Source organism: Falco rusticolus, chromosome 7 (assembly GCF_015220075.1).
Source record: "Falco rusticolus isolate bFalRus1 chromosome 7, bFalRus1.pri, whole genome shotgun sequence".
Classification (NCBI taxonomy): Eukaryota; Metazoa; Chordata; class Aves; order Falconiformes; family Falconidae; genus Falco; species Falco rusticolus.
In genome coordinates this window covers 63,947,701-63,962,790 of record NC_051193.1, presented here as the reverse complement: position 1 = coordinate 63,962,790, position 15,090 = coordinate 63,947,701, and the positions used below count along the sequence as shown (strand labels likewise).

At 51.2% G+C, this 15,090-nt stretch overlaps 1 protein-coding gene across 1 annotated transcript; it reads left to right on the top strand.

Annotated features, from left to right (window-relative positions):
• The first annotated feature begins 843 nt into the window (after positions 1-843).
• Positions 844-4,570, top strand: PROX2 (prospero homeobox 2). Its single transcript, XM_037395235.1, has 4 exons — positions 844-2,449; positions 2,997-3,104; positions 3,546-3,740; positions 3,848-4,570. Exons 1-4 carry the CDS (start codon positions 917-919, stop codon positions 4,031-4,033), a joined length of 2,022 nt encoding a protein of 673 aa, XP_037251132.1. The 5' UTR covers positions 844-916; the 3' UTR covers positions 4,034-4,570.
• Positions 4,571-15,090: the final 10,520 nt, after the last annotated feature.

Genomic DNA, 15,090 nt, shown 5'->3' with positions numbered 1-15,090 from the left:
GAATACGAGCTTTTGCACCTACTTTTTCAAAGCTGTCTGAGCGAGCAAACGAGAGGAGGGGGTGGACCCTTGCCTGGAGTCAGCGTAACAATTTTAAGCCTGGGGCTGCTGGGTCAGTAGTTTTTCTCTTCCCGGGTAATCCCCATCCCTTTCATTCAGTGTTTTGCCAAGTGCTTAGGAGCCCCGTGCTGTGTTAGCCTGAACATCCCCCTGTGCCCTGCTCGCAGCAGTTCACATCACACTTTCACCCTCGCTATGTCCCTTTCCACCAGCCTGTTTGTGCAACCCTGGCCCTGCAGTGCTGCCGCCCATCACCGTGCCCTCTGGGCTGCTGGATGCTGGCAGAAGCAGACAGCAGCCGTGCCCTGGCTGAGCTGCTGTGTGCCGTGAGTGCCTTCAGCAGGGATGTCCCTCTGCTCTGCCAGCACCCAGGAGCACCCAAAACCACCTTTGCCCAGGCATGTGTGGCAGGGGACTCTGTCTGGTGCTCACCACTCTGAGTCCAGAGCCCCAGGGGGAGTTTTCCCAAATGCTCTGGGCACATCCCAAAATGGGCTGCTGGGCACATCTAAGGGCTCAACATGTTAAATGTAGCCTGGGCATAATGAATGCCGGGTTGGCAGGTGGGAGCTGTGACAGTGTCCAGAGCGTTGCTGCTGTTGTGTGACAGCCGACAACCTGCTCACAGGTTTTGCAGTGGCTGGAGGTTCCTGCCTGGGTCATTCCCTGGTGCAGTAGGTTTTGCAGAGGAGCAGGGATGCCCTGCAAATGTGGAAGGAAAAATCTCTGGCCGTGTGCATGGAAAGCTGCTGTATGAGGTCCTGCCCACTGATGTTTCTTGCTCTTTCTCTAGCTCCACACCGCTAGCAGTCTGAAACATCAGACACGCAGGAAGCCTGCCAGTCTGTCACTGGAAATGATCCCCAACCAGCTGAGGGTCAGCTCTCCGGTGTCGAGGCAGGAAGGAGAGATGATGGATGGCAGGACTGGCTCTGAGCAGGACAGAGACCGTGCTGCTTCAGGACACGGCCAGCGGCTGAAGTCAGAGCCCTGTTTCCAGACCGACTCTCTCTTGCCTTCCCCCAGTGCAACCCTGATCTCACAGCTCCTCAGCCACCCAGCGGCTGGCAGGAGCCTGGATCCCACCATCCTTTTCCCTTCCTCTCAGGCAGTGGCCCTGCCGCAGGACCACGAGTGTGGTGCATCTGCTGGAGAAGGAGCACAAGCCCTGGCATTCCCCAGGACCCTGGCTCCCGTGCCCTGTGCTGGTGACAGGGACCAGCTCTCTGACCAGCACCTCCGAGCCAAGCGGGCCAGGGTGGAGAGCATCATCCAAGGCATGAGCCTCCCACCAACCCCTCAGGCATTTGACACCAGCCTGGAGGCAGCTTTTGGGCATCAGAGGGAGAGGGGTGGCGAGGTGCCCCGGGAGAGCAAGAGGAAGCCGAGGGTGCCCCAGCAGGGTGCAGGGGTGGCTGGGCGAGTGGTCCCTGCGGGAGGCAGCCTCCATGCCGAGGACTGCCAGCAGCTGAAGGAGCAGCTTTGCTATTTAGAGCAGCAGCTGAAGCAGCTTCAGGAGAAGTTCTCCCAGGTCTGTGATTCTGGGGACAATGCCCAATCCCAGGAAGGTGCTGAGAAAGTGCATCCACTGCCTGGAAAGCCTGGAGACAGACAGGACAAGGACAGTGCCACTGCCACCAGTGACTCACATGAAGTGCCTCTCTGGAGGAGCGTCCTCGACGTGCATGGGCCAGAGGATGACAAGGACAGAGGTGACACAGGTGGCCTGCCCTTGGCAGTGAGGGTCCTCTCGCAGGCGCTGAAGCATGAGCTGGCTGGGGTGATGTCCCAGGTGGTGGACTCTGTCCTGAAGACCATCTGGCCGAAGACAGCCAGTCACCTTCTGCAGCAGCACCGCAGCCTCCCAGTGCCAGAGCCAGATGCCAAGAGAGAGTCTTTTCCTGCTGGGAAATGCAGAAAGCCACTTGCTAAGCCATCTCCTGTGAACACACCAGGCTTGCTGAGCTCACCCCGGGCTGAGGCCCTGTCAGGAGCTTCAGGGAAGAGCCCAGGCTCTCATGCTGGCTCTCTCAGTTCAAAGGGGGCCAGAAAACCCTCTCAGATACCCAGCATGGGTTATTCACTGGGCTCAGCTGCCCCTGTCCAGGACAGCCAGCTGCTGAGCCAGCTGCTGGGCTATGGCCAGCGCAGCCTCTGGGGCAGCAGCTCTTATGGGAGCCCCTCTGCTCCAGAGAGGGGTCCTCTGGAGCCCCTCGACTTGCACTGGGGAACCGTCAAACTGAGGTCGTCGGTTGTGAGACAGCAGCAGCAGCATCCCTTGCCCTTGAGCCCTGCTGACATGGAGAGCCTGGCGCTGCTGCCGGCTGGCAGCGATGGCCGCGGGGAGCTGCAGGTTGTGATGGATGGGGCACCCTTCACCTCCACCCATATATCCTTTGGGGGCAGCTGGAGAGGTCCCTGGGCTTGGCTGGAGGTAAAGATGTCCCTGGGCTTTGGTGTGTTCCCCTTGTCCTCTGGAGCCACAGCGCGGCACAGCCCCTGCTGGTCTCCCCAGGGCCAGGGTCCCTGCTGCTGCACAGAGAGCTACTAAGGGGTGAGCAGGAGAGGTGTCCTGAGCTGTGGAGGGCCATTGCTGCTCCTCAGGGTTGGTTAGATGCTATAGTGTAGCTGGGGGTGAAAGTTGGGAGCTCCCAAGCCTGCTCTTAGGCCATCCCGGCAGTCCCAGCACCCTATGCCAGGAACAAGTGCCTCATGGAAATCTCTGTTCCCACCGGCCTGGGAAGCGCTGTGGGGAGCAGCAGCTTCCCTGGGGATGCCAAAGGGAAAAGCCAGTGGCTGCCCAGCCAGGGCTGAACCCCCTACACCTTCCTGCCAGGCCGTGGTGGGGGCTTCCTGTGGGCACCAGGCACGTGTGCTCAGGGATGTGCCGAGCCGGTGGGGCTGCTGCGTGCAGGCTTTCCTTGACCCCGAGGCAGATGCAGGAGGCACTGACACCCGGACACCTGAAGAAGGCCAAGCTGATGTTTTTCTTCACCCGCTACCCCAGCTCCACTCTCCTGAAGACCTACTTCCTCGATGTGCAGGTAAAACGGCAGCGCCTGGTGCTGCTGCCAGGCAGGACTCCCGTGCGGCATGGCACCCAGCACCTTCCCCGCCAGGGAACCACGGGGAAGGGGATGCGTTGGTGTGCCCTCCACCTCGCTGGCAGGAGCAGGGGGATGGCACCTGCTTCAGCATGGGCTGCCCTGGAGTGGGTGCTTAGGGCTGTGGCAGACCTGGGCTGCCAGATCTTTGCTTTGTGCAATCAAGGTGCATTTGGGATTAAAGCGCATCACAAACGTGCCTCCCCACCGCGAGGTGGTTGGGATCTGAGTCTCAGCGGTGAGAGGTGCCACAGACTCCCCCACGTCGTCGTGGTCCTGGCTGGCATTTTTGCAGCCCTGGGGCAGGGCTGGGTGCGCGGCTGGGCTTGCAGAGGCTCCAAGCTGGCATGACACCTGCCCTCTGGCTCTCCCCCTCGGCAGTTCAGCCGCTGCATCACCTCCCAGCTCATCAAGTGGTTCAGCAACTTCCGTGAGTTTTACTACATCCAGGTGGAGAAGTTTGCCCGGCAGGCCCTGCTGGAGGGCGTCATGGATGCTGGCACCCTCCGGGTCTCCCGGGACTCAGAGCTTTTCCGCGCCCTCAACATGCACTATAACAAGGGGAATGACTTTGAGGTGAGGAGGGGGAGCTGGGGGGCAAGGGTGGTGGGGCAGTGGGGTTTCGAGGGTGAGGGGGAGCTGGGGACCTGGTGGTGCCGTGGGTGATGCCTGTCTCACTGCAGGTGCCCGGGCGGTTCCTGGAGGTGGCCAGCCTCACACTGCAGGAGTTCTTCAGCGCTGTCAGGGCGGGCAAGGATGCCGACCCCTCCTGGAAGAAACCTATTTACAAAATCATTTCCAAACTGGACAGTGACATCCCAGAAGGGTTCAAAGCTGCCGACTGCTCCCAGGAACTGCTCCGCAGCTGAGACTCTGTGAAAGCAGCCCTGAGTCCTGTGTGCAGCCACCATGTGCTACGCACCCCATGGGCACTCTGTACAGCATCCATTATCCTGAGTATTTTCTCTCTGGCCTATAAGACAGCTCCTTGGGTGAGGTCTGTCACATCCCTCAGGTGCTGGGACTTTATGGTGTGTGTGTTTTATTCGTCTGCTCAAAGATGGTGGGGTCTTGGTGGGGACCCTTGCGGGGGAGGGACAGAGATGAAGCCATCAGGTTGGAGCCTGGGAAATCGCCTTGCCCCAGCTCTCCCCATGACCCTGGGTGAGCCACCTTCCTCCTCCAAAGGGCCACAGCTCAGGGCAAACAGGCTTTCTGTTTATAAAGCAGGCAGAGGTCCTAGCAGTGGGCAAAGTTTTCTTGGCGCAGCAAACTAGTGGATGTGCCCAGTCCAACAGCACACCTCGGTTTCTGTCCAGATACAACAAGCCCGTGTCCAAAGAAAACAGCTGGTGAATTCCAGCGTTTCAAGCACCCCGAGGGGATAGTTGACCCTGTCTGGGAGATGTAAAACCAGTGTTTGTTGTAGCCAGCATGACCAACACTCCCCCCCTCCCTCCCCTGTGCTGGTCTGCAAGAGCTCCACCCCCACCCCCCCACCCCCCCCCGTGCAGCTGCATGCTGTGGCCAAGCCGGTGAGCGTGTGCCACTGGAAGCAGCCCCGGAGCCACCGTCCAGCAGCAGCGTTACCCGCGGGGCTGGGGGGGAGCAGGGCATGCAGCCGGCACCCCTCGCCCCCCCCAGCCAGCCCCCATCAGCCCAGCGCCGGGGAGGAGGGCAGCACGATGAACACCCACCTATGTCCCTGTATGCTGTGCTTCTGTGGGCAAAGCTGCCCCAAACATTGCTGCAACCTGCCCGTGGTGAAAGAGGAGCAAATTATCTGGGACCTGACAGTCCCAGTGAGTTTTAGCACAAGCTGGTGAGGAGCTGGGCCCTGAGGTCTGCAGCCCCATTGGCGTAGGGGTGTAAATGCAAGGAGGTTTCTTCTCCCTGTGACCAAGACTCAGTGGCTGCTTTTCCACCTGATGGACCGTGGCAAAGCGTTGCGTGTTAAGAGTGCTGCCGTCCTGGCAGAGGTGGTGGGGAGGGAAAAAGCTGTGAGGAGGAGGGAGGTTCTGGGAGAGGCACGGCAAGGGGCCTCTGGGAGGGCAGCGATGCATAGCTGTGGATGAACAATGACGTCCCTGTGCAAAACACTGAGAGAGAAGAGGATTGGGAGGAGGCCAAGATGCTGGATGTGCTGCCAGGTGCCGGCTGGGTACTAGAGCCCAGTGAGTGACACAGGAGAGGGAAATCGCAGCTCCAGCGTCAGACGAGTGCACAGGGTGCGTCTGCAGGGGTAAGGAAGCACGTGGTAACATCAGGGCAGGATGGGGTCTCCAAAATAGGGGCAATTTTACAGCAGTTCCCCCATCCCAAGTGCCGCTAGCCAGATTTCCTGCTTCTGTTTGTATGCTCATTTCTTGAGGTTTGTATATTTTGCAACCCCAACACCAAATTTACTCAATCTGTTTTTAAATAAATGCAGTTTGTTACCCCTTTACATCCCTAGAGACCACTTGATAACTTCTGCTCTAAAGCGTTACCCTGGGAATTTCTGGCCTTTTCGTTGGGAAAAGAATGACACTCCAGCAAAAGGGTTTATTCCTCCTGCCAGCATCCCTGCAGGGCTGAGCGGCCCCCACTAACTGATGTGCTCGTTTAAACACACAACTGCACCCCAATGCCTTGGGGTCAGTCTGAGCCCAAGTGGAACTTGGGGGGATCAGGAAGCAGGGGCTGGAGGCAGACAGAGCCATATCCCAAAGCTTACAGGTGCTGGACTCAAACGTACAGCATCGGGGAAGCACAGTTGGTGGCATCATGGACAGGTTATTGCCGCTCCTGCAGGCAATAACCACCTCAGAGCTGAAGTAACACGCCGGGTAGGCAAAACCTGTGCTGCTGGGAAAGGAAACGATGGCCTGGCCCAGGGAATCAGTAAATTCTTTAGGCCATAGCTAAACAGTGAGGGTACCCAAGGTACAGGTTTACTGAAGACGTCCTGCTGAAATAAAGCTTTTACGCCGAGTCCCTGGGGGAAGCAGTTTCTTGCTTCCTCTGATAACGTGTGTTTATAATGTCAGTAAAGCAGCAGGTGGGGGGCTTAGGGCAAGGCCAAACCTGTGACCACAAGTCACAGAGTCACAGAGTGGCTGAGGGTGGCAGGGACCTCTGCAGGTCCAATCCCATGTTCAAACAGTTGCCCAAGACCATGTCCAGATGGTTTTTGAGTGTCTCCCAGGAGGGAGACTCCACAACCCAGCCATTAATGAAGATGTTGAACGGGATGGGACCCAGTGTTCAGAGCAATATCTGTGCTCCAGTGTTTGCCATGTAACTGCAAAGGAGCAGGAGCTACAGAGCTGGTTTACACTGGCTTTTATGAAGCGTGGACCACAACGTGAAATGCATGAAAGCGTGACCACAACAAACAGCATCTCACTTCAGTTATCCTTTGCCAGTGATGAGGCCTTGCCACTTGTATCCACAGGTTGAATTCCCAGGCAGAATTCCCATCCAACAGGAACAGGAAAAAAAAGCAGGACTAGAGGGACTCTGTGAAGGATGCAGGACCACAGGGTGCTTGTCTGGCTGGCACCTTCCCCAGCAACTTTTCAACCCCTGTCCACCTTCAGCCAAGTGTGACCGAGAACACAGAGCTGTCAAGGATGCAGAGGGAGCGTATACCCACCTTTTGCTCACTTCGTGCTCCCCCTGCAAGCCAGGCTCTTTTTCTGGGGAGCCTGGGGTGCAGCTGCCTCCTTCGGGGATGCTCGGCTGCCCGTGGCCAGGGAGGCTGCACCTGGGTGGGCACAGCTCTGGTGTGCGGCACTGAAGTGGGGCGAGCTGAATCACAGCCCTGCGCTCCTGCGAGAGCCTTGGAAAGCAGCAGATGGCTGGCACAGAAGGAAGGGGGGACTCGCACCACCTTCCCTGCAGCGAGGTCGCAGGAGCACCAACATAGAGAAGGCAGCACACCTGCTGGGACACAGGGAGAGCTGGCGTTGCTCTAGGGGCAATGGAGCCCGAAGCCTAAGGGAAACTATGAATTAAGAAATTAGCGTTTTACTGGTTGTGCCACGCAGGGTACACCTGTAATTTCAGTTACATTCTAGCAGTGCCCAAGGTACGGCAGCTAGTTTTCAAACAAAATCTAACAGGGGAGATTGAGAGCCGATGCCCAGGCTGTGACTGCTGTCATGACCCTCGGGCTTGGGTGGACTCTTGCTTAACCATTTCCCACTAATTACCCAAGAAAGCAATGTGAGTAGCACATGCACCTACTGCTGACTCAATTTCATCTTAAAAAAAAACCCCAAACCCAAAAAGCATTTCCTTCCCTCTATCCAAATTTCTGTGGCATACGCAAAAAGCCCACAGCCGCCTGCACCTGTCTCCTCTGGGACCAATTCCTTGGGGCTATCCTTTTGCATTTCCAGTTACATTCATAACCCATGCAAAGCAACGCACCCCATCGATACAGCTAAACAGCAGCAAAGACTGCTAAGCACTACATATTGCTGTTCCCTGCCTCCAGACTGCTGGCATCTCGCAGCAGCCAAAAGAGGGAGATGTGACCCCACTGACTAAGTTGCTGAGGTTCTGAGAGCACTTCCATACTCATCTATGTTATTACTTAGCATAAGAACCCTTATTACTCAAGTACAGCTAATTAGAGCTTGAAGTTCTTAGTGAATGTGCATCCAGTGTGCCAAAATAGCTTGGGGGGGAAACTCTGACAAACGATAAAATATCTCTAGTTTTTCTTGACTCCTAATGACTTGGACCTGTCTGCAGGGACTGAACCAGCCCTAGAGGCTCCCAGCTCGAGCAGATGTTCTTGGAAGGCACCTTCCCTCATATACGCAGCTCAGATGAGTATTTGGCATCAGTGCAGCTCTCTGCAGGTTAGCGTACCCTGGTGAGCCAGTGGCCTGTGCTCACAAAGCCTCAGCAGCATTTGCTGTCCCATTACATGCCTTGGAAGGATGGATTAATCCAGGTTACAGTACAAATACCACATCTGCGAGATCTGACATCACTTTTCAGCTGGAGAAGACACCCTTTCCTCTGCACCTGGTGTGTTCAGCTGCCCTATGCTGCAGACCCAGGGCCACGCCAGGAGAAGGAGAAGCTATGCACAGAGAGACTGTGGAGACAGTCTCAAGGATGAAACACCCTGTGGGGTCCCCCAGGACAGACTGGTATCTCCAGCTGGCAGCAAAAGGGGTTTTTTTTTTGGTTTTTTTTTTGGTTTTTTTTTGCACACCGTGAAATATCACACTGGCACGGAGCCATGGACCAGGGGATGGGAGCTGGGCAGCGGGACTGTGCAAGCTGCTTCCAGCAGCAGCTAGCTGAGCTGCTCTCCACTTATGCAATAAAAATACCATTTTGATGAGATGGTGGCAATGCAGCCACACAGAGAGGGCTGCACTCTGCCTTCTGGGGCGCCCCGGCTTGCCAGCCTGCCTGCAGCAGCTCAGGTGCAAGCACTAAACCCTGGGCGCAGGGACACACAGGGTGGAAAAGGGAGATTTCTTGCTGGGAGCTGTGCCCCAACCAGGCAGCACTGGCCAGCACAGCGATATGGGGGCAGTCCTGTAGCCCAGGGGCTTTTGAGGGGGATATTTACTCTCGGCAAGGGTGCACAAAGGAGCGAGGAGAGGACGGACAGCCTCTGCTGAATGCTGAGCACAGGCCCAGCAGGTCGGCTGGGGGTAACGCTCGTCTTGGAGGGGAGGCAGCTGGGGTGGGGAAGCTGGGGGGCAGGCTGCCAGAGAACAAGCACATCTGTCCATGCACAGAGAAATACCAAACTAGTAAATCCGTTTTTAAAAGCAGGCCTCACCTAGAATGCTTGAGAATGGCTACTCAAGTAAAGCTAGCAAGAGCTGTGCCGTGGGTCTCAAGGAAAAGCAGATTTGGGTCAACATTCAACATGTGTGACAATACAGTCCATACTCATTCCTTCCAAGCTAACTGGACAGGCTGACAAGTGGCAGGTAAACTCTCATTATCATCAAGTCTCATGCCACGATTGGCTTTTTTTTTTTTTTTTTTTTTTTTTTAGCAACATACAAACATTATGAAGACCTAAAATTTGAGCACTTTCCCTTTTGGCTGACTTTCAGCATATTTACAGTAAGCAATCACACCTACCATCAGCATCTGCAGTATTTCTTACAGGCTTCCCAGATTCCGTAATCCCGTTCTTAGCACTAGGCTTTTGATTAAAAGCTCGTAGGGTAATTTTCGTCTTGTGAATTAGGATCAAACACCATTCTGGGTTTTTCTATTCCAATAAAACGGGCACTTGACAGACACTTTCTGAGACTATTTCCCATTACCTACCAAGCAACTCTTAATGACACAGCATTAAATCCAACTGGCACGAGCCCAGCACGGCAGCTTCCCTGCTGGCGTTTATTGCTCAGGCTTTTATTGTTTTCTCGCTAGTTGTTCTACTAGATTAACAAGGATCATTATTAAAAGTGCCAGCATGCACCCAACAGGATCAATCTTTTCTTATTGCAATCACGGAAAACAAGCAGCTTAAAGCAGGTGGTGAAGTGAAAAGCTGGGGGTACGAAAAACACAAGATAGAGGAAAAAACCTGAAACTTCAAAGAAAATATTTTACTGGATTTCCCAAAGCACGTATATATGTCATCCATAGCTTTACATAAAGAACAGAAATGATAAAAAAATACTTTTGTATTATTTTAAAAAACTAAGTGAAATACCTGACAACATATATGTGTATATATGTATCTATACATCTCTACATAAAACTCGTCCTCATTTGGTTCTCAGAGAGCACAGAATATTCAATTAATAATCCATTTCTGATTTCCAGGTCTATGAGTAAGAAACAGTAGAAATAAGTATAACTTTTGAAAACACCATGAATTCATGCTCCAGGGAGAGGCGAGGCCAGCCCTACCCAGCTCCGCACCTATCAAGTCCCTGTGGCTGGCAGCGCAACCCGGCTTCAAATAAAAACTATTACAAAGGCTGTTTTTAGATAAAACACTTTAGGAATAGTAGCTACAAAAAGGTAACGCTATACAAACTGTATCCTTAAAAGCCACAGCGCTCTCCTCTCCTGAGCAACCATTACAGAGAGCAGGTATCACCCATCCATGCCCAGCGATGCTCCAGGCTGCGGCCGTCAGCATCACCCCAAGCAGCAGCAAAGCCGCGCTTCTCGGCTCCGGCAGAGGTTTTTTGTTGGTTTTTGTTGAAGTCCGTGCCCACGGCATGGCATTCCCAAGCCAGCACAGACCACCGGGGGTTTTTTACTCAGCACTGGGCTCTTCACACAACTGCCGGGTAGAGCCCCTGTGCAGACCCGGGGTCGCTGCTGCTGTCAGAGCGCAGGTAAAGCCCTTCACCGCCTTTTCCTCCGTCACGCTGTGACTTCGGACCACTGGTTCTGCAGCTATTTCTAACCCCTGAGCTTCAAAGCGATCTCACCTCCATTTCTGATTAAACTTTTAATGAGTGATGTTATCAAAAAGACCAGAGCAATCGTTGCAGGAACTGGCAGCACCTGGAAGCTGGAAACACCATCTCAGTCATGGTCCAGCCAGTGAAGGTGTCTGTATTCAGGGCACAGGATCGATCCTGGCTTCCCAAGGCTGTAACAAGCTAAACCACAGCAGGAGCATTTGATCTTGTGCCAAACATTGTTTTGAGAATTTCAGGGAGCTTTGATGAATTATTGAAATGTAAAGGAGCGACAATACTATACTCACCCACATTAGCATTTCACCAGAAACATGTCCGTTAACACTATACTTTACGATTTGTTCATGCAAGTATCTTCCATATCCGCAATGTAACCAGGATGCTGGTGGCCATGCTTTCTGCATGTGGACGGTTACACCAGTAGGGGAAACAAAATCCTCGCAGATCCTGGGCTTACTCCTCAAGATGGTTGCATTTCGTATTTTAGAAGGGGTCACCTCGTGCAGGAAGGAATTATCTCAGCATCAGTGTTTCTTGAGCAGCTACTCTGGGGAAGACTGCAATGGCACAGAGCATCTCTTTGGTACCAAACAAATCATTGTCGTGCAAACTCTCAAACAGCTGAGGCAGCACTCCAGAATCCTGTATCTCCAGTTATCATAAGCTTGCTTTCATGAAACTGCACTGTGTATCTTAAAGACAGCATTTTCTTTCCTTTACATGCTCAGGAACACCAGCAGCCACTCTATTCCCTACCAACACCCTACAGTCTGCCTGCACCGACGCACTCCCAGTGAAGCCCACCATCGCCTCACGGCCTTGATTTACTCCGATCACCCCACCTCCGTCTGTGACCATTCACCCCCAGATTTATGAATCACAGGCCAACATTTATGTGAATATTTAGGGAATACCCTAACGTCAAAACTCAAGATACTTTCCTTAACAAATACCAAATATGAAGGCCTCAGTCAGTCAGTAGACTGGCAGGTACCATCAGATCTTAAGTCTCTTAACACTACCGTTAGCCTGCCATGCCAACCACAGCCAGCCACCAGCCTCAGCACCATGCAGCTGCTCCTGCTGCAGAAGTTGTTCTCTGGCAAGCGGTGGCAGTAGCAATCCTTTGCAGAGCAGCTCCTCTCTGCAAATGAGGCTGGAACCAGTGTGGAAAGCGTTCCTCAGGCACTGACATCACCTGAAAGCAGCGTGTAATGTCCCAAAAGTCTTTTCAGAAAAATCTACCGGCCCTTGCATTGCCCCCGCAACATGCTCCGGTGATCCAAGGATCTTGCTGGTTCAGCGGTTGGCAAAACTCAGTTCACCGTCTCACAAAGCTTCTCCTATAAGCCTTCTGGTGCCAGTTCAATTTTCTTATTCAGTTTGTTATTGAGCAGCTATGTGTTTGCAAGAATTCAGTGGCTTTTTCCACTGGAAATAAACCATAGAGTTACGAGCCCCACGCCCAAAACATAACAACGCACGCTGGAAGCTGAAGTTGAGAAAGGATTCTCAGATATACAAAACAACAATTAAGTGAGCTGGGGGAGAGGAATGTGGAGAGGATAGATAAATGCAATTATTGTAGATGTTACTGATATCATGCAGGTGCAAAACAGAAATCCGTAAAGTTAATGGAGTAATGACAAGGTAAATATGGCATTACAAAAAAAAAAATAATCAGGTCCTACATGTGAAAGATCTACATACAATAAATAGCCCTAAATCCTGGTACAAACAAAGGAGCACCGAGATTAACAGGGAGGAAGGTTTTACGCAGATGCCTCTCCAAGATCTGTTTTCCCCATAAGACATTTAAACAGAACTGTAGCATTGGGAAAATCCCCTGCCATGACAACGCAGTTCGGCACGGTTCAGGCCTTAGCACACAGGTGTGTTATCAATACATACAACCGCAGCACAGCTTTGGACACTTGGTGTGCCTCAGCACGTGAATGCACACCACACACAGTTCAGAATTACACGCGATTCATCCACCATTCCACGTTAAGGCGTAGCATCCCCCCCAGCTCATCTGCAAAATAGAAGAGCACTGACTCATGAGGATAAACCCCTAGACAAAAATAAAGTTAATTAGTCTATGAGAAGTTATAAGGTGATTTCTGAGAAGCATCACTGAAGACATGCATCTTTGTGCCACTCCCTCTCTGGTAACAGGGCTTATCTGCTCCACATTAACTGCTCAGAACTTGGCTCAGAGGCATCCTGGGCGCAGGACGGAATCCCTGTGTGCATAGGGTTCAAGGGCAACATGTCAGTGACGCTGCTGGAGGTACGCTGCTGCTTCCAAAGGCAAAACTGCTCTTGAAATAAACCAAACTCTGTGACAACACCAGCAAAAAAAACCCAGCCACACACAAAAAAATCCCAGTTAGTAACACTGTGAGTCAAAAAATGGTGCCCAATTCCTACTGAGCATTCTTCTCCCTGAGATCACAAAAAGCAGAATTTCACGTAATATCCTGTTTTCAAAACCTGTGTCTTTTATCAGTTAGAAAGTCAGCAAAGAAAAAAAAAAAAAGACCATAACACTGAACGCTGAATTCAAATTCTTGCTTTTTTGCAATGTTTTTCTACCCTTTTATGCTTTCCAAAATTACCTAGAACACTGTCCAGTCTTGATTTTGCTTCAAATTTATATCCTTTTTGCCAGGGAAGATGCCGACCAGGTGTGCATTTGTAAAATATTTTAATAACATTAATGACTTTAAACTCAATGGCAACTTTAGCGTCATTATTTTCAGAGGTCTTCCTTCTCCACAGCTGGCGTATCAAAGGTAGGGAACAATGAAACCAGTAATATAAAAATCAATAAAAAGAAAGCAACGTACATATTGTAGAAAGTGAACAGTGTTTCTACAGTACACAGACTCCATCTGTACATTCAGCTATACTGAACTCTTTACTCACCAGGTCTATACAACTTGACACAAGCACAGAAGGGAATAACAGTAAAAAAAAAAAAAAAATCACAGCAAAGACTGAAATTTGAAAAATAGCAGTGCAGAAGGCTTTGGAGGTCACATACAGGTCTTAAATCCCTGCTGGACTGGACTAATCCAGTCCGGAGAACTGAACGTAAATGAAACTGATCTCAGCATCACACTTTTAAGTTTTCTATGATCTACATGAGAGATGCATTACACATTTGTTTATGACCTGCGCTAGAAAATGCAGAAAAAAAGGTTAATTAGGTTAATTAACACCAGGAGATAAGTACATTATTTTTCTCTCCTGTACGTTGAGGCTAACAAGTAGCTTCCACTGTTAAAAATAGATTTCCCTCATCTTAACGCATGTAGCCAAGGACAAATTAAGATAAAAGGAAATGACACAATAGTCTAGAAAAGGAAAATCTCTTGTACTGCAAGAGATAAGCTATACATCTTTATCTCAGAAAGGTAAATCTCCTAAAATGGAATAACTAATATACCAAAGTCTCAGCCTAAAGCATTCATCTAAATAAGACTTATACAGAACTGCTGAGAAAAGAGTATTTTCCAAGGCCATGACATTTGAAATCAATCCTGCTGTGAACACACACACCCAGACAGAGAACACACACAAATCACATTCCTGCAAAAATGTAGTCACCTCATCACCAACCCCGGACCTGACGCCAGTTGCACAGATTTATAAGGAAATGTGTATTTCTGAAGTTGTTTCACTAGGAATGGTGAACAACTGTCCATGAACAAGAAGGCAGCACCCTTGGGTTTCTGTTTACAGAACTCAGCACCAAAAAGGTCAGACGCTGAGAAGAAATGTCTGAATGAACACAGAAATTCCACAATACTCCTGGAGAGCCCACCTCTAGGAGAACATTCAGCTCGAACGGACACTGCCGAGGAACTCGCCTCCGACACCCTGACTGTGCCGGCTGCCACTGCGGCAGAATATGGAGCGGAGGACAGCCTGAGAGAAATCCCCTGGGCAACTGTGGCTTTTCAATTGAAATTCAAGGCTATGATTTAGATGCAGAATCCAAGCAACTATCCAAGCAGAGTGCAAAGTGACAACATGGTATGGTCAGCATTTCTGCATTTAGCAAAACATAAATCGTGCCAGTCCGTTTCTAGATAGTCCCTTCAATGCAGCACGGGGCAAGTCCAGCTTAGGGACAAGGGACAGATGGAAATCCACAGGACTGAGAATATCTTCTACAAGCCAGTGCCGGGCACAATGACAAAGGAGGCAATGGAGAAATATTTATCACTGAAGGTGGTACCACTCATTTTACTGAGGAAAATCTAGCTTTTTAGTCAGATTTTTATTCTGCTCCAAGTTAATCTTCAAATAGGAGGTACAGACACGCACTGTTAGCATACTAGTAGCAGTGCAGCATACTCACCGTGTTAGTGTCTTCCCCCTAAGAGATTTGTAAGTAAATTGCTTAAAGGGTATCTGAATATTATTCTCAAGCTATATCTGAAACATATATACTGCAATGAGACTGTAACAGACGGACTTTCAAGTAAAAACGAGGA